Source organism: Equus asinus, chromosome 23 (assembly GCF_041296235.1).
Source record: "Equus asinus isolate D_3611 breed Donkey chromosome 23, EquAss-T2T_v2, whole genome shotgun sequence".
Lineage (NCBI taxonomy): Eukaryota > Metazoa > Chordata > Mammalia > Perissodactyla > Equidae > Equus > Equus asinus.
The window spans coordinates 40,267,069-40,288,995 of NC_091812.1; the positions used below are offsets into that span (position 1 = coordinate 40,267,069).

General features: G+C 37.2%; 1 protein-coding gene across 12 annotated transcripts in view; it reads left to right on the forward strand.

Moving 5' to 3' along the window:
• Positions 1–21,927, forward strand: part of UHRF2 (ubiquitin like with PHD and ring finger domains 2) — a 99,895-nt gene that overhangs the window by 20,083 nt on the left and 57,885 nt on the right. For 7 of the 12 annotated variants that reach the window (XR_006518853.2, XM_014851127.3, XM_014851131.3 and 4 more), the window contains exons 4-5: positions 12,389–12,484; positions 18,570–18,788. The exons of 1 other annotated variant lie outside the window; for it this stretch is intronic. Coding sequence is in view for 10 of the 11 variants with exons in the window: in XM_014851127.3 (XP_014706613.1) it covers positions 12,389–12,484; positions 18,570–18,788 (315 nt within the window). In the remaining variant the exon portion in view is untranslated. The remainder of the gene's footprint in view (positions 1–12,388; positions 12,485–18,569; positions 18,789–21,927) is intronic. 4 more of the 12 variants (XM_070496070.1, XM_070496074.1, XM_070496071.1 and 1 more) reach the window with 1 other exon arrangement.

Consider the following 21,927-nt stretch of genomic DNA (forward strand, 5'->3'; position numbering starts at 1 on the left):
GGTACTGTTTTTGTACTTGAACTTACTAAATACGCTTTAAGTTCTTAGAGGCCCCCATCCCATTCCATTTATAATACTAAATATTGTCATTTCTCTCAATGAACTAACTTCATTTTTCTCCTACTAGAGTAAGTTGAAAGTAGTCTGCTTAATTAATTATCATATCTCCAAAGTTCTGAGTGGAGCAGTGCAATTTGAATAAGCTATCATTTACCCAAGGCAGGGAGGTATCGTATATGGGACCAAGGAACCCGCCTCAGGAATTCTTTTGGGATATTCAGTGTCTGTCATTTTAAAATGATACTGTTTAAAAGCTATTTTTGTAGTGAACCTACAGATCTAATGTATTACCAGAGCAGATGAATTCTCACTCTTTGAAATGAACTTCATTAAAACAATTGCTGTCTCAGAACAAGATAAATAGTTATACTCTTGTATCTTTAATCCCCACTCGAGTCAGAGCAGAGTTAAAAAACCAACAATTTTTAGTCTATGAAGAATGAATAGGTATTACAGATTTATCATATACTTATTAGGTACAGGCATTTCAAAAAGACAACCCAAAAAAGGCCAAATAAAATCCAGTAGTGGTAACTGTTCTGAAATATAAATGAAATCATTTGTTTCCTAACCTCTCCAGTTTTCCTCAAATTTGTAGATAAAACATTGTAAGTTCATAAAAAGCAGGTTAAGATATTTACTTGAAATGTTTTAAGATTTGAGTTTTACTGTGTGTAAGGGTCCTTTTCCTAAAGATCCCGTGATGAACATAGACTGAAATGTTGAGGACTTGTGAAGATTTTGTAGTTTGTCTATCATTAGGCTTGTCAGCTTTATGATTCACATCTCACTGCGAATAATATAATACAAACATGGCGTTAACAGCAAAGTGCCCGGTACACAGTAGATATTTTTTTTCTGATTGCTATTCTATACCACTCACCTGTTATCCTTGTTTTAGCAAGGGTCTTGTTTAGTAAGTTCTTTGGGAGAAGGAGTTGGCAGTAGAAATACTAGATTTAGGCTTTAGAGATTTAGATTCCAAGGGATTCTTAAGTCCTCCTTAAGGTTTTTTTAAAAGCACCCTGTTAGCAGGCATATACTACTTGGCTGTGAGGAGGGAACGACCTTTTTCCCTCCCAAAGTCATGATTACTGGAGAGAGACTATGCCTAATTGTAACCTTTATTTTTAGTGGTATTTTGGACAGAAAACAAAAGGAAAGGGCTTCAGAAGTGAGCAAATGTCAAGGTAATATAGGCAGTTGTAAACCATGCAGTGGTTAAGTGGTCATCTAAAGAGAAAAGGGAGAGAACATTTTTTCCTTACTACATAGTAAGCTTGTACTGTATACTTCTATAGCTTTCTAAAAGTTTTTTTTATTCTCATTAATATCCTCTCTTGTAGTTAAGGTATTTAAAGTTCAACATTCTTAAGGGCCCTGAACATGTAAATGGACAAAGCTGTGACTGCGGTCTTGTAAGAGTGGAGACCCTCAAGCTATTGTGATGAAGAACATAGTGTTGACTGAGGGGCAGTTGTAGACTGGGAAAGGACAATCATTCTTTAGTGTTTCTGGTAGATTAATATGTCTATAGCATAGCTTACAGTGATTTAGATTACATTAAATCTTGTGTGCCAGACTCTGAGCTAACTGCTTAAATGGATACTCATGTAATCTTTAGCATAACTATAACGTTAGTTACATTAACTCCCATATAAAGAGATCAAGGCTTAATTACGTAACTTACCAAAGGTCTCATCTATTAAATGGTCAGACTCCAGAGCCTAAGACTTAACCAATATGCGATATTGCCGCTTGGCCTAAACATGGTACATGCAATTGATAGTTGTTGCCTACACTTCTCTTGCCTTCAAAGGTCAGCCTTTTTGCAGGACCTAAAGATTTGCTTTATCCTTTGTGTGGGATTTAAAGCAGATAGCACACATGAGACTTGCATTGAGTTAAACCCTGGGTATGTAAGCAACTGAGGCCACTCTACTGAATTTAATCTTTAGTCATCACTTGGCTGCTTTATCAGCAAATAAAGGCTAAAATCCTTATCCTGCTTTTGTATTAAGAAACATCTGTTTTCAGTGGATTTGGTTTAGATTTGTTTTAATTAACTAGACTAATGGTTCTCAACCATGGCTACACATTAGTTGTCTAGGAAGCTTCTGAAAACATCAGAGCCTAGGACCTACCTCCAGGCATTGGTGTTTTCAGAAGTTCCCCTGTAATTCTAATGTGCAGCCATGGTTGAGAACCACTGCCTTAGGCCCGTGGTTCTCAAACTATAGTCCCTTGGCCAGGAGCCATCAGCATCACTTGTTAGAAATGCAAGTTCTTGGCTCACTGCAGATATAATGAATCAGTTTCTGTGGTGGCCCGGCAATCTCTGTTTTAATAAGTCCTCTAGGTGATTCTGATGCCTGCTCAAGTTTGAGAACCACTCATTGAAAGATTGCCTTTGGCCCAGCCTTATCAGTTGCTATCAGGCAGCTGCTACTAAAGAGCAATATAGCGGAAAAGGGTTGATATGATGTTTAATTAAATATAGTAAATATATTTTATTAAAGGCCAAAGATGATATATAATGCCTAAGGAATCTGAGTGTTCATTCTTACTTTAGCACGTGTCTAGGTGGTTTATGGCTTTTGATTTTTCCGTTTTGTTTCTATATTGACAAAATTAGTAGAATTGTGTTTTTCTGAAAGAAATATTTTATTGAAGCTTAGTGATCTGAATATGACTTAAATGAGGGCCCAGTTTCCACTATGCAGTCTTTATCTGTACTAACTTTGCATAGAAAGCAGTGTCCATAGTGTGTTTATGGGGAATTATCTATTTTGGTCTGTTGGTAAATTCTTCAGTGAGGGAAATACTCTATAATGGTTGAATATTCTTAGATGCGGTCCTGGTTTTTTTGTTAAATTAGGCTTTTAAATATACCAGTGAGTCCTTCTTTCTAAGACAAGCTTTCTGAATTTGACATAGGATTGAACTGGATCTCAAAATCTCCCTTGACACCTTCTTGCTTTTTAAGGATTCAACATGTACCTTCAGTTAGTCTTACAGGCCAGTTAAAAAGAGGAATTTGGGAATACTCTCCTTGTTAGTGATTTGCTTTCTTTAATTGCTTTATTAAATCTAGTCATCTGATTTAGAGATCTTGACTTACAAATTTTAGCTGATTTCTTTACAGAGAAAAGCTAGAAAACATCTAGTAGTTTGAACAAGGAAGTATATATGTAAACAAGGAAAATGCTTTGAAAGTTATTATTTATCATATCTTAAGAATGAATAATTATTGTCCATAGCTAGGCAAAGTTGAAATCTTTAAACATGAGTATAAAATGATTGCTAAGAGTTTTCATAATGACATGAAAATTACTATGTGATCTTCCATGCTCTGTAGTGTTCACATTTAAAATAGAAACGTCAGTTTACCTCAGAAACAAAGATTCTTTTTGTTTTGACTTTTTAGTAAATTATTTTGAAGTACCCCTTTTAAAGTATAGTAGCTTAATCCAATAATTCTCTTGTTAAAACAACACTATGTGTCAGGCACTATACAAGTACTTCACCGGGATTATCTCTTGTAATTCTCATAAAAACTCAATGAAGTAGATACTTTTTCATGTGTAAAGTAGGAATAACTGAGATTCAGAGAGATTAAGTAACTTGCCTGATGTTGGACTGCTAATAAGCAGTAGACCTGGATTCAGAAAAGCAGACTGATAACCACTCTATCATACTACCTCTCATTTTGAGAGAAGCATGCTTATGAAATATTATAAAGCATCTATATATAGCATACAGGATTGTTCACGTAATTTGAAAATTTTCTGTCAGTTTCTTCAGTTATAATGCTTTCACAGAACTGCTGCCTTAAACCAGAGGTTCTTTACCTGTCCATAAACACCTATGTGCCTTTTTCTATGGGGAGAACCCATAGCTCATTAGTGTTAAAAGAACTTTTAAACCGAATAGGTTAAATTGCTGCTTTTAAGTGTCAAGGCTCTACCATGGGGTTGAGATCAAATGGAATGTTATAGCATCACTTAGGACTTGGAGGGTAACTTACGCTAGGCTATAATTAAAGCTCATCTGGCAAATGTCTTAGGGTAATGTTGTCATTCTCCCAGCATTTTTAAAGCTTTTCTTGAGCTATTCTCAGCCTGTGGTACATGCTTTTGAGTAGCCTTAATTATGACTACTGCAAATAGAAGTCAGTGAGACAATTCTGAATAAAATAAAGTGGTATTTTTAGAAACAAGTAGTTTTTCTATAAAGTAAGGAACTGATTTTCTTGAATGTATTGACGTGTAGTGATCTATTTCTAAAGGAGTCCCAAAAATGTTTTGAGCAATGTCAAAATGTAGTGATACTGGGTTTTGGGACTAAAGGAGTAGGAGACTTCTGTTTAATCAAGCCAGTGTCATGTTGATCTTGCGTATAGGGGGCTAGAATGAGAGAGTTAGTTTCAGAACCCTGGTGCAGTGACCAGTCCCATTGCTTCATGGTTGTTACTAACCTACTTGCCGAAGACTTAGAGTATTTCCTCTAACTTCTACAACTTTCAGCATCCTGAATGGATGATAATGAAAAGGAGGGCCGGAGAAGGGTAGACAATTCTGTGACCATATCATTGCTCTTCTGTTGTGTTATAAGATCGCTTAGTGCTTAGAAAAATGACTTTACAGATACCAGTTGATTTCACTTTTCAGATTTATACGTCATCCCTTTATGTTAGTGTTTCCAAAAAAGATGGTCAGCAACACTGCAGATTCACCCAGGTAAGGTGTTTAAAATGCAGATCCCTGAGGGACACCAGACCCCACCGCCACTGTCTGTGTTGAGTAGGCCTGGGGTATGGCCTAGTAACCTACTTTTCAAACAGCTACCCCAGGGGCCTTATAGGCTGTATGGTTCTCTTATAGGCTGTATGGTTCAGGCATTAGAGTCAGAATTTGGTTAGAATTCTAGGTCTTTGGTTTTATTGGTAAGTATTTTGTTTTGAACTCTTTCAGCTTTAATTTTCTCATCTGTAAATATCTACTTGATTTACATTGGGTTTTTTTCCCCTAATCTTGGAAAGTACCCAGTAATAATAAAATCAAACTTTCTGCTTTTCATTTATTTATGAATAAATGAATAAAAACAGGTTACTTTGGTAAGTACTCTTAGATAATAGATTTATTTTTGGCATAGGTATTTTTTAACCTAATTATATTGTTTCCTCTCTTTCCATAACACTTATCCACTATTGTTGTGTTCTACAAATGAAATTTATTTCCATGTGATATATAAAGTCTACTATAAGCAGTTTTAAATAGTTATTCTTAATTGTGAGTAAGCTTTACATTTAAGGTAAAATTTAGTGATGTTATCTATTAGAATAAGAAATGCTTACTTTTTGCATGTGGTATGACATTAAAGATTTGCTAAACTAGAACATGCCTCCAGATGAATTGTGTCCTTATTTAAGCATATTAGCCCCAGGAAGCCATGTTTTGAAGGAAAGTTTCAGTGATACTCCTTAATACAGTTTGAGTCTTCTAAAATTACTGGTTAACTTACAAGCCACCTAAGAAAATGCAGTTTTACTATAGTAAACCTTTTTTTAATAGTACTTAATCAATTTCCCTGAAGTTTAATTCCCCAGGCTTTACTTGATTAATTGTTTTGTCAATTGAAAACAATTGATTTTTGCTAAGATGTCACATAGTTAAGGATAATCAAAAGCATATACTCTGAAAGACATCCAAAGAGTATTTGGAGCAGTGAAAATGTTATTGGGAAAGCTTAGACTTAGGGATATTTAAAGCTTATCTGAAAACATAGACTTTCTAACACCAGAGTGGCTCTAAACTCTCAAGGATGCAAAGTAGCTCACTAGAATAATTTATCTTATACCTATATTAGAGTAAAACCTTGACTTCAGGTTCTGAGTACAGGAGGTCATATAATACAAGAGAAAGAAGGACCCTAGCTTCATCCTTCCGCAGGTATAAGGTTGGACCTCAGCACAGTGTAGGTAAAGTTGGCCTTGATGTCTTCCTACCTCTGTGGTTCAGGTCTTTTGGGATATCTTGGTCCCATTTTAGAAGTTGTTAAAGCTTCCAATACTTCTCAAAATGTTCATACAGTCTCATGCACAGGTTTCCTCAGTGTAAATGCTGGAAGAATTCAGTGGCTTGGACCAGTTTGCAGTGGTTATCTTCAACCATACATTAGACCTGAATGTTGTGTTGGGGACTGCCTATACTTAAAAAGACTTTTTCTTGAGTACTGGCATAATTAACAATTGAGCTGACTATAGGTTTTTTGTTTTTAAGAACACCAAAAACATAAGCTTTAAAAAGGCTTTTTCTTAATAGCTCTGCATAGAATTCTTTATTCCCACTTAACTATCTAGATCAAAGCTTCTCAAGGAAGAAGAGGAGATATAGAAGAATCAAGGAGATCTTTTTGAAATACAGTGATTATAGTTTATTTGTCTTAGAGCTTTAGTTACATAAAAACAGACTTTTCAATGAGTTGCATGTTTCCAAACATTTATAGGCCTGGTAAATCCTAAACACGTTAAAGTTTGAACATAGTACCTGCTCCTCAATGAAAACTTGCTGTTTTTCAGTGTAAGTACTGTGATAGAAATATGCATACCTAACTTTTAGAGTACCTAGAGCTCTGAGAATACAAGATAGAGGAGACACTTCTGTATTCCTGAAGGAGAACAGCAGGATAATACCAAGGATAAAGAAGTAGATTAGTATGGCCAAAGTGTAGGAGGTATATGGTGAGTAGTAGGAAATGAAACTAAAGGTGAATAAAGACTTCCAATTAAACGTGACTGATTAAGACAAGATGCATGTTTGTCTGCAGTCCTTCTAAACCCTCCTAGAAGACAGTAAAAGAATAAATGCATAAACCCCCAAGGGCAAAAAATGAGATAGAAGTAAAAGAAGAGAAAGCAACAAAATTTTGGAAGGTAAGAGGCTAATGGGTAAATGATACCTAACTTAGCAGTCTAGTGAAAGCTGAAACCTAAGAATGAGAAGCCAATAACAGGCAAGTAAATTGGCATTGAAGAACCTTTGGAAGGCTCAGGCCTTGGATTCACCAGGTACCTTGGAGGTAGGCATATGGAATAAAACTGAAAACAAGAGGATTGGTTAATCTGTATGAAAGAACATTTTAACCGCTTCACCCCACGCAGGGTTTAAACCAAGAAGGAGGAAGACATGGTATTCAGGAAATAGGATTCAACACAGGAAGTAATGAAAGGAGATCCCAATGTCCAAAAAGAACAGTTAAGCACTGAATGGAAAACAAAGCTGTGGAAGAAAGGACATGTAGTTAAAGTATGCTTCATTATTTAGCTGTGAGTACTATTTACTCAACATGTAAAAAAATTTTGTAAAGACATATTTTTACAAACAACTTAGTTTGTATAATGTGCTTCAGAGCAAGGAAAAGTTGGTCAGTCCTTGCAAGAGTATGGGTCTAGAGCCAGATGATCAGTGAATCATGTCTCTGCTGCTTACTTCTGTCCAAATAACTAATTTGGCTTTTTTGCCTCCTCTGTAAAATGAGGATAGACTAGCGCGTACCTCTATCCTGAGTTGTAAATATGTGAACACTTAGAGCGTGCCTTGTGTTAGCAATTATGAGGAGGAGGAGGATGGAGGCAAATGAATTGTACATGAGGGATGGGTGGAGTAATAGTTTAAAGTAAAAAGCATCTAAGTATGTTACTTAAAGAGATAAATAGCTAAGAGTTGCAAATATTTGCATCTGGGCAACAGGAGTCAGGAGTGTGGTGGGCTGGGGCAGGAGGCTGCTTGTCATTGTAAGCCTTGAGTGTTAACTTTTTGAATTTTGTACACATATGGGGGTAAAAACCTTCAAAAAGTGAGAAGAGCCCTTCATTTGGGTTTTAACTTGAACCACAAAGCATTTTATTGTAGAAATCTTTAAACTTATATAGGATTTGAGAGAACAGTATAATGAACTCATCACCTAGCTTCAACCATTATGAACTCTGGCCAAGCTTGTTTAATCTATACCAGCATCTCCGAGTACTCTTGGATTATTTTGAAGCAAGTGCTTTACATCATTTCAACCTGAAGTGGCCTTAGCAGTTATGGTGAGCACACTGCTCAGATCCCTCTTTAAGAAAACTTGCTGACCCAGCTGCAAGGAATGCATGCAGTTAACTGGTAACTTTTAGTCACAGCACTTTTGAGATCTGCCACAGTGTTTGAGCCAAGTACACACTCTTTCCTGGCATCCTCCTGCCAGTGACTAAGTGTGGCAGGAGTTGTAGGGCCTGGCAACTTTTGCTGCGTATAGGACCCTACAGTCAGTCTCTGCACCAGAGCTCACCATTGGCCTGGCTAAGACTTTTGTCAGAGTTGTTCCACACTCTAATGCTTTTCCTGTCCAACCCTCTTGCTTTCCTCTCCTTTCAAAGTGACAGAGACTATCAAAGTGATAGTCTAAGGGCTGTTGCTACCTAGTTCTGCTCTTTCTCCCTGTCTTTTATAAGTTCATCTTGATTTCTTCTCAGAGCATTCAACTGAAAGTTGATAAAAGGGTTCTTTTTTAAAGTGTGCAGAAAAGAGCTAACCTATTAGACCTGAGACTGCTATTCCTTAAAAGGTGTGTTTGTGTGGTTGACCTTTGGCTAGTGTTTGGGAACTTAGCTATCAGGAGGAGTCTCATCATTCCCTGATAAAAATGGCTAACTGTGCCTAAACTGTTAATGTGAAGAATATAGTTTAGTTTGAATACCTGCCTCTGGGAGGCTGGAATTTTGATATGTGCTAGGCATTGATTGCTTATGTGACCAACCCTTAATAAAAACTTTGGATATTCTTTACTGTACATCCCTGGTTGCTAATATTTCACACGTGTTATCATAATTTGTTGCTGGAGGAATTAAGCATGTTTTGTGCGACTCCACTGGGGGAGGACTCTGAGCTTGCGCCTGGTTTCCTCTGGACTTCACCCCATGTGCCTTTTGCCTTAGCTGACTTTGCTTTGTATCCTTTCAGTGTAGTAAATCATAGCTATGGGAACAACTAGATGCTGTCCTGTGAGAATGAGTCTTGTAAGCTCCCCTAGCAAATTACTGAATTTGGCAGTGGTCTTTGGGACTCTAACATGTTAAAACAACAAATCCCACATGAAATTCTTAGTGACTCCTTAATATGAAATAACCAGTCAATGTTCAGACTTCCCTGTCTTTTTAAAAAACGTACTTAGGTTGTTCAAATAAGAATAAAAAATGAGATCCACCCATTGTATTTAGTTGATAGGTTAAGTCTCAACCTACAGATTCCCCCTATTTCTTTTCCCCCTTGTTATTTATTTATGCAACACAAGTGACAGTTTTGAGTTTTCCCACGGTCTGCACTTTACATCCCTGTAGTGGTATTTTTTTTTTTTTTAAGATTTTATTTTTCCTTTTTCTCTCAAAGCTCCCCAGTACATGGTTGTGTATTTTTAGCTGTGGGTCCTTCTGGTTATGGCATGTGGGATGCCACCTCAGCATGGCTTGATGAGCGGTGCCATGTCCACGCCCAGGATCCGAACTGGTGAAACCCTGGGCCGCCGAAGCGGAGTGTGCAAACTTAACCACTTGGCCATGGGGCTGGCCCCCCGTAGTGGTATTTAACATGTTCCTCTGTTAATGTTAGTTTCCCGAAAGCTTATATCTAGAGGTTTGACTGGATTCAAGTTATATTTGATACGACTACTTGAGAGATGATGTTTACTTACCTATTGCACGGCATTGGGAGGCACATAATACCTGCTTCTCTTTTTTGTGGTAAGATTCAGATATTCTCAGCCTGGTGTATCCATTGTGAAATTTACTACCAGCTTTTCATCTTGACCTAGCAGCCATTAGTCTTGAACTAGCTCCTCTATTTCATTGTGTTTGCAAAAATGATGATACCTCATTCTTTCCTTCATTTATTAGCTATAATTGGTTTCATAAAGAACTTTTCTTAACAACCAGTTGGTTCATATATGAAAGGTAGGATAAACTATTGATTCTTGAACTTTTTCAGTGTTCGGAATAAGTTCCCTAGCATCCTCCAAAAGTTGGCCAGTGAGATTTTTACTTTTAAGAATCTTTTTTTTTTTTTTTTTTTTTTTTTAAGATTGGCACCTGAGCTAACAACTGTTGCCAATCTCTTTTTTCTTTTTCTGCTTTATCTCCCCAAATGCCCCCTGGTACATAGTTGTATATCTTAGTTGCAGGTGCTTCTAGTTGTGGCATGTGGGATGCTGCCTCAACGTGGCCTGACGAGCGGTGCCATGTTCGCGCCCAGGATCCGAACCAGCAAAACCCTGGGCCGCTGCAGCGGAGCACGCAAACTTAACCACTTGGCTGTTAGGCTGGCCCCACCTTTTAAGTATCTTTATGAACTAATGGATGATAACACTTATTTTAAACTAATTCAGTTCTTTTTGGTGCCCAATTTGTCCCACCTCTGGCCTTCCATGCTGGAAATAGTTTTTGAGGCTCTTTGCATTCAGGTATAACAGGATGTCCCAAGTTCTACTTCTTGCCCATGCCTTGATTCAGCCATTTCTTCCAAGAGCCCTAGTTCGTTTAGGTTAGAGATTGTACTTAGAGCATGTAGTCTGTGCTGCTCATTGATACTTGTTTGATCATGTTTCCAGGTCTTCTCATTGGACACAGCTAGGGAATACTTAAATATACCATAGGTTTGTATTTATATTTCCAATTAAAGGTTTATAATTTAATCTCTTTTTTCTCTTACTTTGAAAGTCATAACTCTTAATAATGCCACTGATTTGCTTTTTCCTACTCATAAGGTAGTTCCAGACTAGCAGTACTAGTATTGCAAACAATGTGATTACAGAAAAGTTGGTGGGTTTTTTTACATTGTTTTAGGAAATAACCCCATTAGGGATGTATAGTTAATTTATAGTATTTTCGAGTCACTTGTAATAGTTCCTCCTTGTGTAGTTAAGCCATCAATTGTGTGCTTTTGTTTCATTTTGCTTTTCCTTTTTAGGGACTTCCCACGTATTGTGAATTTTGTTTTATAACTATGTGAAACATTACATGGTTCTATAGGTAAATCTCCAAAACAAAGTATGTTGAGATAAACAGTGTCCCATCCTGGTTCCTTCTACCCTATTGCTTATCTCTTTTTTAGTAACTATATTTATTAGTTTTGGCTTATCCTTCTGTTTCAAAATACAAGTGTGTATAATTGCATATATACTCACATGTTTGTATATGTATATATACAAGTGTGTATGTTTGTATTTCCACACACACGCACTCATTAGCTAGAAAGTAGTATGCTGTAAACACTGTATCTTGCTTTTTTTGAGTTAATGTATCTCTCCTATACATTGGTCCATAGCAGATATCATATTCTCTTTTATAGGAGCATAATATTCCATTATATTAATTGTACCGTATGTTATTTTAAGTGATTTCCTATTGTGGACATTTGATGGTTTCTAGTCCTGCTATTAGAGTTCTAAATAGCCTTGTTGATGTTTATTTTCATGAGGATTTTTGTTATTTATTTTTGGGATGTATTCCTAGAAGTGGAATTCCTCGAGCAAGAGGTAAATACTTAGGCAATTTTGCTAGCTGTTGCCAAATTTCCCTCTACAAGTGGGCAGTGCCATTTTGTGTTCCCATCAGCAATATATGAGAATACCTGTTTTCCCACAGCCTATGAACAGACTGTTATCAAACTTCACAAAATATTTTAAGTAAATCTGTTTTAGAATCTTCAAAAGTGTGATATGGATTGTGTGGTATGATCCTAAAGACAGGGAGGTGTGTTGGACCTTGACAACAAATAGTCTCAAGAGAAATGCAAGTCTTCACTAAGGGGGTATAGTTATCTTAAAGAAGTGTTAAATGTATAGCATAAGGAGGACTTAGTAATGGAATGGAGGCATTATAAGAGGAATTTGGAATAATGCTTAAGTTTGTGGGAGTATGAAGTTTCCTCTAGAGAATGCTTAGCATCAGCAGATTATGGGTTAGGGAATATTATCTTAGATGCCTTGAATTTGAGGTGTTTGGAGACATCTGTGTTAAGAAATGTAGTTGGATATATGGATCTGAAGAGAAAAATTTGAATTAGAGTGGAGTTTTCAAGTCATCACTTTATGTAATATTAAGATATGTATAGATGAAGATGCCCAGGGAAAGAATAATAATTAATATTTGAATACTTGACATGTTCTTGACTTTGGTAAGAGTAGTTTTAGGTACCCCTTCCATGTTTGTTTTTTAACATAACAATTGGCTTAATATTTCTTTGGCTAGAATTTAGGAAAATCATGCTTCATTTTCATGACTTATCTTTTACAGACTTACTGTATACATAGAGTATTTATACAGGCATACCTTGGAGAGATTTGCGGGTTTGATTCCAGACTACCGCAATAAAGCAAATATTGCTATAAAGTGAGTCATACAAATTTTTTGGTTTCTCAGTGCATATAAAACTTATGTTTACCTTACACTGTAGTCTACTAAGTATTGTAGACAATAGCATTGTCTAAAAAAATATGTACGTGTTAATTAAAAAATACTTTATTGCTAAGAAATCCTAACCACCATCTGAGCTTTCAGCGAGTCAGTGTTTTTACTGGTGGAGGGTGTTACCTTGATGTTGATGGCATCTGACTGCTCAGGGTGGTGGTTGCTGAAGGTTGGAGTGGCTTGGCAATTGCTGAAAATAAGACAACAGTGAAGTTTGCTGCATGGATTGACTCTTAACTTTCACAAACAATTTCTCTGTAGCACGCAATGCTGTTTGATAGCATTTTACCCACAGAAGTTCTTTCAAAATTGGAGTCAGTCCTCTGACTTATCAACTAAGTTTGTATAATATTCTAAAACCTTGGTTGTTGTTTTAACAGTCTTCACAGCATCTTCACCAGGAGTAGATTTCATCTCAAGAAACCACTCTCTTTGCTCATCCACAAGAAGCAACTCCTCATCTGCTAAAGTTTTATCATGAGATTACAGCAATTCAGTCACATCTTCAGGCTCAACTTCTAATTCTAGTTCTCTTGCCATTTCTACCACATCTGCAGTTACTTTCTGCACTGAAGTTTTGAACACCTCAGTGTCATCCGTGAGAGTTGGAATCAACTTCTTCCAAACTCTTGTTAATGTTGATATTTTGACCTCTTGCCATGAATCACAAATGTTCTTTTTTTCTTTCTCCTCTTCTCCCTAAAGCCCCCCAGTATGTAGTTGTATATTCGAGTTGCAGGTCCTTCTGGTTGTGCTATGTGAGATGCCACCTCAGCATGGCCTGATGAGTGGTGCCTTGTCTTTGCCCAGGATCCGAACCAGTGAAACTGCAGGCTGCTGAAGCAGAGTGTGCGAACTTAACCACTTAGCCACGGGGCTGGCCCCACAAATGTTCTTGATGGCATCTGGAATACTGAATCCTTTTCAAAAAGTTTTCAATTTACTTTGCCCAGATCCATCAGAGGAATCACTATCTATGGCAGCCATAGCCTTACAAAACCTATTTCTTAAATAATAAGACTTGAGGGGCCAGCCCTGTGGCTGAGTGGTTAAGTTTGCATGCCCTGCTTTGGTGGCCCAGGGTTTCGCTGGTTTGGATCCTGGGTGCTGACCTAGCACTGCTCATCAAGCCATGTTGAGGTGGCGTCCCACATAGCAGAGCTAGAAGAACCTACAACTAGGATATACGACTATGTACTGGGCTTTTGGGGGGAAGAAGAAAAAGGGAAAAACAAAGATTGACAACAGATTAGTTAGCTCAGGAACAATCTAAAAAATAATAACAACATTGGGGCTGGCCCCGTGGCCGAGTGGTTAAGTTCGCGCGCTCCGCTGCAGGTGGCCCAGTGTTTCGTTGGTTCGAATCCTGGGTGCGGACATGGCACTGCTCATCAAACCACGCTGAGGCAGCATCCCACATGCCACAACTAGAAGGACCCACAACGAAGAATATACAACTATGTACCGGGGGGCTTTGGGGAGAAAAAAGGAAAAATAAAAAAATCTTTAAAAAAAAAAATAATAACAACAACAACAAGAGTTGAAAGTCGAACTGACTCCTTGATCCATGGGCTGCAGAATCGATACTGTGTTAGAAGGTATGAAAACATTAGTCTTGTTTACATCTCCATCAGAGCTCTTGGGTGACCGGGTGCATTGTCAGTGAGCAGTAATAATTTGAAAGGAATCTTTTTCTGAGCAGTAAGTCTCAATATTGGGCTTCAGATACTCAGTAAACCATGTTGTAAACATGCATACTGTCTTCCAGACTTTGTTGTTCCATTTATAGAGCATAGTCAGAGTAGATTTAGCATAATTCTTAAGGGCCCTAGAATTTTCAGAATGGTAAATGAACATTGGCTTCAATTTAGTCACCAGCTGCATTAGCCCTCAATGAGAGAGTCAGCCTGTCCTTTGAAGCTAGGCATTGACTTCTCTGTAGCTACGAAAGTCCTAGATGGCATCTTCTTGCACTATAAGACTGTTTTTTCTACAATGAAAATCTTCATTGATTTATGTTAGCTAGATCTTATGGATATCTTGCTGCAGCTTCTACATGAGCAGTTGCTGCTTCACCTTGCTCTTCTGTGTTATGGAGACAGCATCTTTCCTTAAACTGCATGAACCAACCTCTGCTAGCTTCAAACTTTTCTTCTGTGGCTTCCTCACCTCTCTCAGCCTTCACAGAATTGAAGAGTTAGGGCTTTGCTCTGGATTAGGTGTTGGTTTGAGGGAATATTGTGGTTGGTTTGATCTTTTGTCAAGACCAGTAAAACTTTCTCTATATCAGCTATAAGGCTATTTCACTTTATCATTCATATGTTCATTGGAGTCACACTTATGACTTCCTTCAAGAACTTTTCATTTGCATTCACAACTTGGTTAATTTTTTGTGGAGCAGGAGGCCTAGCCTTTTGGCCTGTCTCAAGCTTTCCACGTGCCTTCCTCACTGAGCTTAATCATTTCTAGCTTTTGATTTAATGTGAGAGATGTGTGACTCTTCCTTTTACTTGAACACTTAGAGGCCATTATAGAGTTATAATTGGCCTAATGTCAATATTGTTGTGTCTTAGGGAATAGAGAGGCCCTAGGAGAGGGACAGAGATGGGGAAATGGCCCATCAGTGGAGCAGTCAACACACACATTTTTGATTAAGTTCACCGTGTTACATGGGTGTGGTTTCATGGTACCCCAGAAATTACAATAGTAACATCAAAGATCACAGATCACTGTAACAAATATAATAATGAAAATGTTTGAAATATTGCGAGAATTACCAAAACGTGACACAGAGACACAAGGTGAGCAGCAAATGCTGTTGGTTAAATTGCACTGATAGACTTGCTTGATGCAGGGTTGCCACAAACTTTCAGTTTGTAAAAACAAAACCAAAAAAAGCAGTATCTGCGAAGTGCAGTAAAAATGAGGTATGCCTGTACATAAACTTGACCATATATTTCTGTTCTGAAGTCATACAGATTTAGTTTCAGGGCAAACATAGCTTACATTCCCTTGCTCTGATGTTTGGAATGATTTATTTTTGCCTTATCTCTGCTAAACATGATTTTATATACAATTTTAAAACTGTGCAAGTTCTCTACTTTGTTCAAAATATTTCCATTCTTGGTATCTAATTTTGACAAACGTAGGCAAATAAATGGAGAATTTTCTTGCCATTGAAGTATGCTTTCCTGCACTTTACAGAAGTAGATGATAGTGTCATGATGTCAAAATATAATTTTCACATTACAGCTGAGAAAAGAGTCTCATCTAAAAATAGTTTTCTATCCTATATGGCCTTAAGAATATTGAGGTAGAAAACAAATTCACAACTTTAGAATTAGAAAAGCCCTAAAATACCTAGTTTAATTTTGTTTTATAGGTTGGAAAAAATGTTGATTATTTTTCTGACCAAACCAATGTGAAACAACATGAATATATAAACACCAAGTGTTGGGCTAGAGACTTATGTTTGACCATTAAAAAATGAGATTGAAATGGGAGAAGAGTAGAACCGTAGACATGGCTTTGTACTTGTCGGTTTCTTTAGGATTGTTTCTGTGTGATAATGACAATATTAACAACTGACATTTACTTATCTCATCATGTACTGTTTTAAGTGCTATACAAGTCTTCTCAATTTAGTTCTCAAAACAACCATATGAGGTTAGTTACCATGAGGTACATTTTACACATGAGAAATAGTCATAGAGAGGTTTAGTGACTTTCCCAAGGATACGCAGTAGCAAATGCTGAAATGGGAATTTAAACCCATGAAGAAACTAGGATGATAAAAGGATTCAAAACTGTCATATGAATTGAAGGAAATTTATTTAAAATGTTTTTATTTAGAAGAGAAGATTGCGAGTAGCAGGAACATTTAGACTGTCAAGTATTAGGTCTTTCATGGAGAAAGTGTATAGATTTCTTCATGGAATTGAGGCATAATATGAGTTTTAAAGCTTATCTTTGATGTAGTAGTATTTTCTTTTTCCTATGTCAGAGCTACATGAAGACAGAATGGCTTTTCTTAGGGTTAAAACTGACTCTCATCACTTACTGTTTGAGCAGAGGTTGCATGGTTATTTGGAAGGCTTGTAGTAGAAGGGAATTACGACACTGAGGGGGTAAATGGGCTAGATCCTCTCTGAGGCCCCTTGCTAATCCTGAGACCTTTTTTTTCCCCAATTAAGTAAAATTTGAACAGACTTGATTAAATTGGGTGATTAACTAAAGATCCCACCCAGAATTAATATCCGTTTATTCTAAATGAGTTAGATACACTGTGAGAGTCCTAGGCTTGCATAGTACTTGTTTGATTCAGGAGAACTAAGGCTAGCTGCTAGAGCTGCTTCCCATTCCAGACCAACTTGCATTTTAAGCAGGCACTCAGCTGGTTACAGGTTAATGGTTTCTTCCCTTAGTTTCTACCTTGTTAATGCTGTTGCACTAGGTATGATATTTAATTATTCTTTTGTTCCCATAGCACTGTAGGTTATCAAACTTGAGCATGCTTTAGAATTACTGAGAGAATTTGTGAAAATAGATTGCTGGACGTCATTCCCAGAGTTTCTGATTCAGTAGATCCGAAGTGGAGCCCAAGAGTTTGCATTTCTAACGTGTTCCCAGGTGATGCTGATGCTTTTGGTCTGGGGACGACACTTTGAGAAGCACTGCCATAGTAGTTTGGCCTACCCCAATAGATTGAGCTTTCCAGGAGCAGGAACCACATATTACTCATTTCTTTGTTCCTCTACTACCAAGCAATATATAAAGGCAATAGGTCTTAATTTTATAGAAACCATTGTGGACTGTTACACTGCTGTCTTTGGCTTACTGCTACCAGAAGTTAGGCCTGAAACTGAGGAATGTTCTACAGCTTTCAGTTCAGGTCAGGTTTAGGTTTATGCTAAGCTTACCTTTAGAAACAGAAAATCAAGATTGTGCTAGAGGGGCTGGCCCCGTGGCCGAGTGGTTAAGTTTGCGCACTCTGCTTCAGTGGCCCAGGGTTTCACCAGTTTGAATCCTGGGTGCAGACATGGCACCACTCATCAAGCCATGCTGAGGCGCATCTCACATGCCACAACTAGAAGGACCCACAACTAAAAATACAACAACTATGTACTGGGAGCTTTGGGGAGAAAAAGGAAAAATAAAATCTTAAAAAAAAACAGTGTTGGGAATTTAACTCGTTGGGGTGGGAGGGAAATATTTAAAAAAAAAAAGCTTGTGCTAGAATTCTGTCACGTGGTTCCACTTTCTGATACATATAAAATTTTTTTGTTTTGCCGTTATTAGGGGAATGTAAGAACTAGAATCTTAGCTTGCTCTTCCTGGAAAAATGGAGGCTATTGAAACGTACTAGGTTCGTGTTCTTATTATGCATAAAGGAAATGGCAGAACTCAGTGAACTGGTTCCAAGTTCAGGAAGAAGCATCTAGTCCTATTAAAGTAATTCTTTTTTCTTTATTTCTTTCTTTGTTTTTGTTTTTGAGGAAGATTAGCCCTGAGCTAACTGCTGCCAATCCTCCTCTTTTTGCTGAGGAAGACTGGCCCTGAGCTCACATCTGTGCCCACCTTCTTCTACTTTATATGTGGGATGCCTACCACAGCATGATGTGCCAAGCAGTGCCACGTCCGCACCCGGGATCTGAACCGGTGAACCCCGGGCCACTGAAGCAGAACGTGTGCGCTTAACTGCTGCGCTACCGGGCTGGCCCCCTATTAAAGTAATTCTTAAACTTGGGTTAATAAAATGTGGAACAAGAAGTACTTGTGTTTTTTACCTACCCCTACTCCTACCCACCAAGCTAGCAAAGAATGTCTTGTTAAGATTTTAGCAAGAATTGTTTACTCTGGCAGTTAAAATCATGAATAAATACCATTTACTTTAAATACCATTAATAATAATATGACTAGTTTTTTATATACGTTGGATGTAATTTTAGTCATCTTTGGTGATACTCATAAGCGGTGTTATGAGATTCTTCTCTTTGTCTCTCCTCAGATACCCAGAAAGTGGTACTGTAGAAATAAATGTCAAGGATCTTCGACCACGAGCTAGAACCACTTTGAAATGGAATGAACTAAATGTTGGTGATGTGGTAATGGTTAACTACAATGTAGAAAATCCTGGTAATAGAGGATTTTGGTTTGATGCAGAAATCACTGCTTTGAAGACAATCTCAAGGACCAAAAAAGAACTTCATGTGAATATTTTCTTGGGGTAAGATTCGCTTCACCAATGCCATTGCCTTATTGAATTAATCAAGGAATGTAATTTTTAGGTATTAAGCACATGTTCCTTAGTAAAAAAGATGGAATCCATGAAAGATGAAAATCTGCATTCCAAAGGATAACTTTTTTTTTTAATATAAATTCTTGAGAATTTTTTAAGAATGGCCCTTAAATCTCCATCACTACTTTAAGCCTGGAGATATTATTTGAAAGCATCTTGGAAATAACTGCGTATTCTATTAGAGAAATCCTTGTTTACCTCACAGGATTCTTCTAGATTAAACCAAATAATAAACAAAAGCATTTCAATAGCTATGGTTGCTATGAGGATCTGTGTTGATTTAATAGCAGTGAATGTCTAACCAGCTGTCTCCTGGACTTGCAAGACTAGCTGAAATTTTCCTTCATAGTAATTTTCTCCAACTTACAGAATTTAACAAGCTTAATTAAGAGAATTCAAAATGTAAAACGTCACCCAAAATACCAGGTCACTCAGATACTTCCATCATCAATTCTTTAAGAAACACTTTTAGATGTTTCCCTCAACTGGTATAGTATTATACATTGTTTCACAGCTACTTTTTTACACTTAGGAAAATGTATCACCATCTTTCTGTGTCTGATTCTTCTGAATAGAGTTTATTGGATAAATAGTCACTAATTTACTTTTTAAAAAAGTCTGTTCAACTATTTCCAGTTATTTATTATAATGTGTAAGTAAACAACTTGTGTATGCTTTTTTTTTTTTGAGGAAGATTAGCCCTGAGCTAACATCTGCCGCCAATCTTCCTCTTTTTGCTGAGGAAGACTGGCCCTGAGCTAACATCCGTGCCCATCTTCCTCTACTTTATATGTGGGACGTCTGCCACAGCATGGCTTGACAAGCGGTGTGTAGGTCCATACCCGGGATCTGAACCGGCGAACCCCGGGCCGCCAAAGCGGAACGTGTGAACTTAACCGCTGCGCCACCGGGCCAGCCCCTGTGTATGCGTTTTTTTGTATTTCTTTTAGAATGAATTCTTAGAGCTACATTTGTGTTGAGCATTGGGGATTCTGGGATGACCCTGACAGTTTTCTTTTATATAAGAGAAGCAGCCAAACTAACACTGTTGTCAAGTTCTGGTTAACTGAATTAAAATATATATTATATTAGTATTATATTTGTTATATATAACAAGTATATATTATATATAATGGATATATTGTATCTATTGTAACATGGAGGTGACAAGTCTGGGATCAAACATCTGCTTATGGTTAGTAATATAAAGCAGGGGTCAGTAGACTATAGCCTACTGGCTGCCTGTTTTTATGAAAATAAAATTATTGAAACACAGCAGTGCCCATCCATTTACATATTATCTATGACTGTTTTTGTGCTCTACAGCATTGTTGAGTGGTTGCGACTGAGAGTATCTGGCTTGCAAAACCTAAACTACTTACTCTCTGACCCTTCAGAGAAAAAGTTTGCTGTCTCTTAAAGAAAAAGAACATCATGAGGTGCTGAAAATAGCTTATATTTTAGAAAACAGTTTCAGAGCTTTCTACAAACCCAAGTGTGATTCTATTGCCATACTAAAGGTGTAACTCAATTATGAATTCTGAGCAACTTGAAATTCAAATATGGATATTAATCATGAATAAATGGAGAAAGCATCTACATAAATTGGTTATATAGGGAGTCTTAAAATGTACTTGAATGTAGGAAGTACAAGAAAGCACGTGTACACAATAGGAGGAGATAATAGTAGTACTCATATCATTGAACTAAAAAAAAAACTTGCTATTTTAAAAATGTTTCCCTGAATGATTCTGAGGTATGGTTAAAATGGAGCACCCTGGCTTTGGGAACTAGAACTAAGATTGAGTGGAAATTATAGATAGGAAAATATTGGCTTACTAGAGAGAACAATTATGTGATAGCTATCCCAACAATAAAACACACTGTACTGTAAAGTATTATGTTCTCCATCATTAAGTTTTTACCAGACATGTTAGGAACACAAGAGCCAAAAAGGAACCAGTGTGGCCTGTGGATGGTAACTTTTTTTCATGGTTAAGAGTCTTTCCCCCTCACTGGAAAGAGCAGATAAATAATAAGTGTTAGTATAAGTGTATTCTGCTGTTGATAGACAGTTTGGGGCTGTTACAGATAATGCTGCCATGACATATCTGTGTCCTGGTGCTTATGTACGTTAGTTTCTGTAGGGAACATCTTGTCTAGAAGTAGAGTTGCTGGGTTGTAGAACCTCTGCATCTTCAACTTTGATAGGACCAAATATTTGAGCGATACCAGATTACACTTCCACAACAGTATGAGTGTTCACATTGCTTTCATTCTCATTCACACTTAATTTTGTCAGACTTGTTTTTGCTAATTGGTGGGCTTATAATAAAATAGTACATCATTGTGGCTTTGATTTGCATTTCACTCACTGTTAATGAGATTTGAGAACCTTTTCTTATGTTTATTGGCAATTTGGATGTCTTTTGTGAGGATCCTGTTCCAAACATTGGTGTTTCGTTGTTAATTGAGTAGTCTGTCTTACGGATTTTTAGGAGTTCTAATTGTGGAGACTTGACCATTTCAGTTATATGTGGAGAAAATATATCCTCCAATTCTATGACTTATCTTTTCTCCTTGTGTTTGAATAGTGTTCTTAATTTATGTAGTCGAATTTATCAAATTGTTTCCCTTATACTTTCCATGTCTTGCTTAAGAAGCTCTCTGGGGTATGTGTATGGGGGAATGGAAATGGGAGAAGGTGGTCAAAAGGTACAAACTTCCAGTTGTAAGATAAGTTCTGGGGATGTAATGTACAACGTGGTGATTATAGTTAACAATACTGTATTGTATATTTGAGAGTAGATCTTAAAAGTTCTTATCACAAGAAAAAATATTGTAACTATGTGAGGTGATGTTTACTAAACTTTTTGTGGTAATTGTCAATAAATACGTATATCAAATCATTGTTGTATACCTTAAACTTATATACTGCTATGCCAATTATATATCAATAAAATGTGGAGTGAGGGGGAAGAAACTTTTCCCTACCCAGAGAACATAAAGGTATTCTCCATTATTACCTTATAAATGGTTGGTGGTTTTGCCTTTGTTTAGGTCTTTA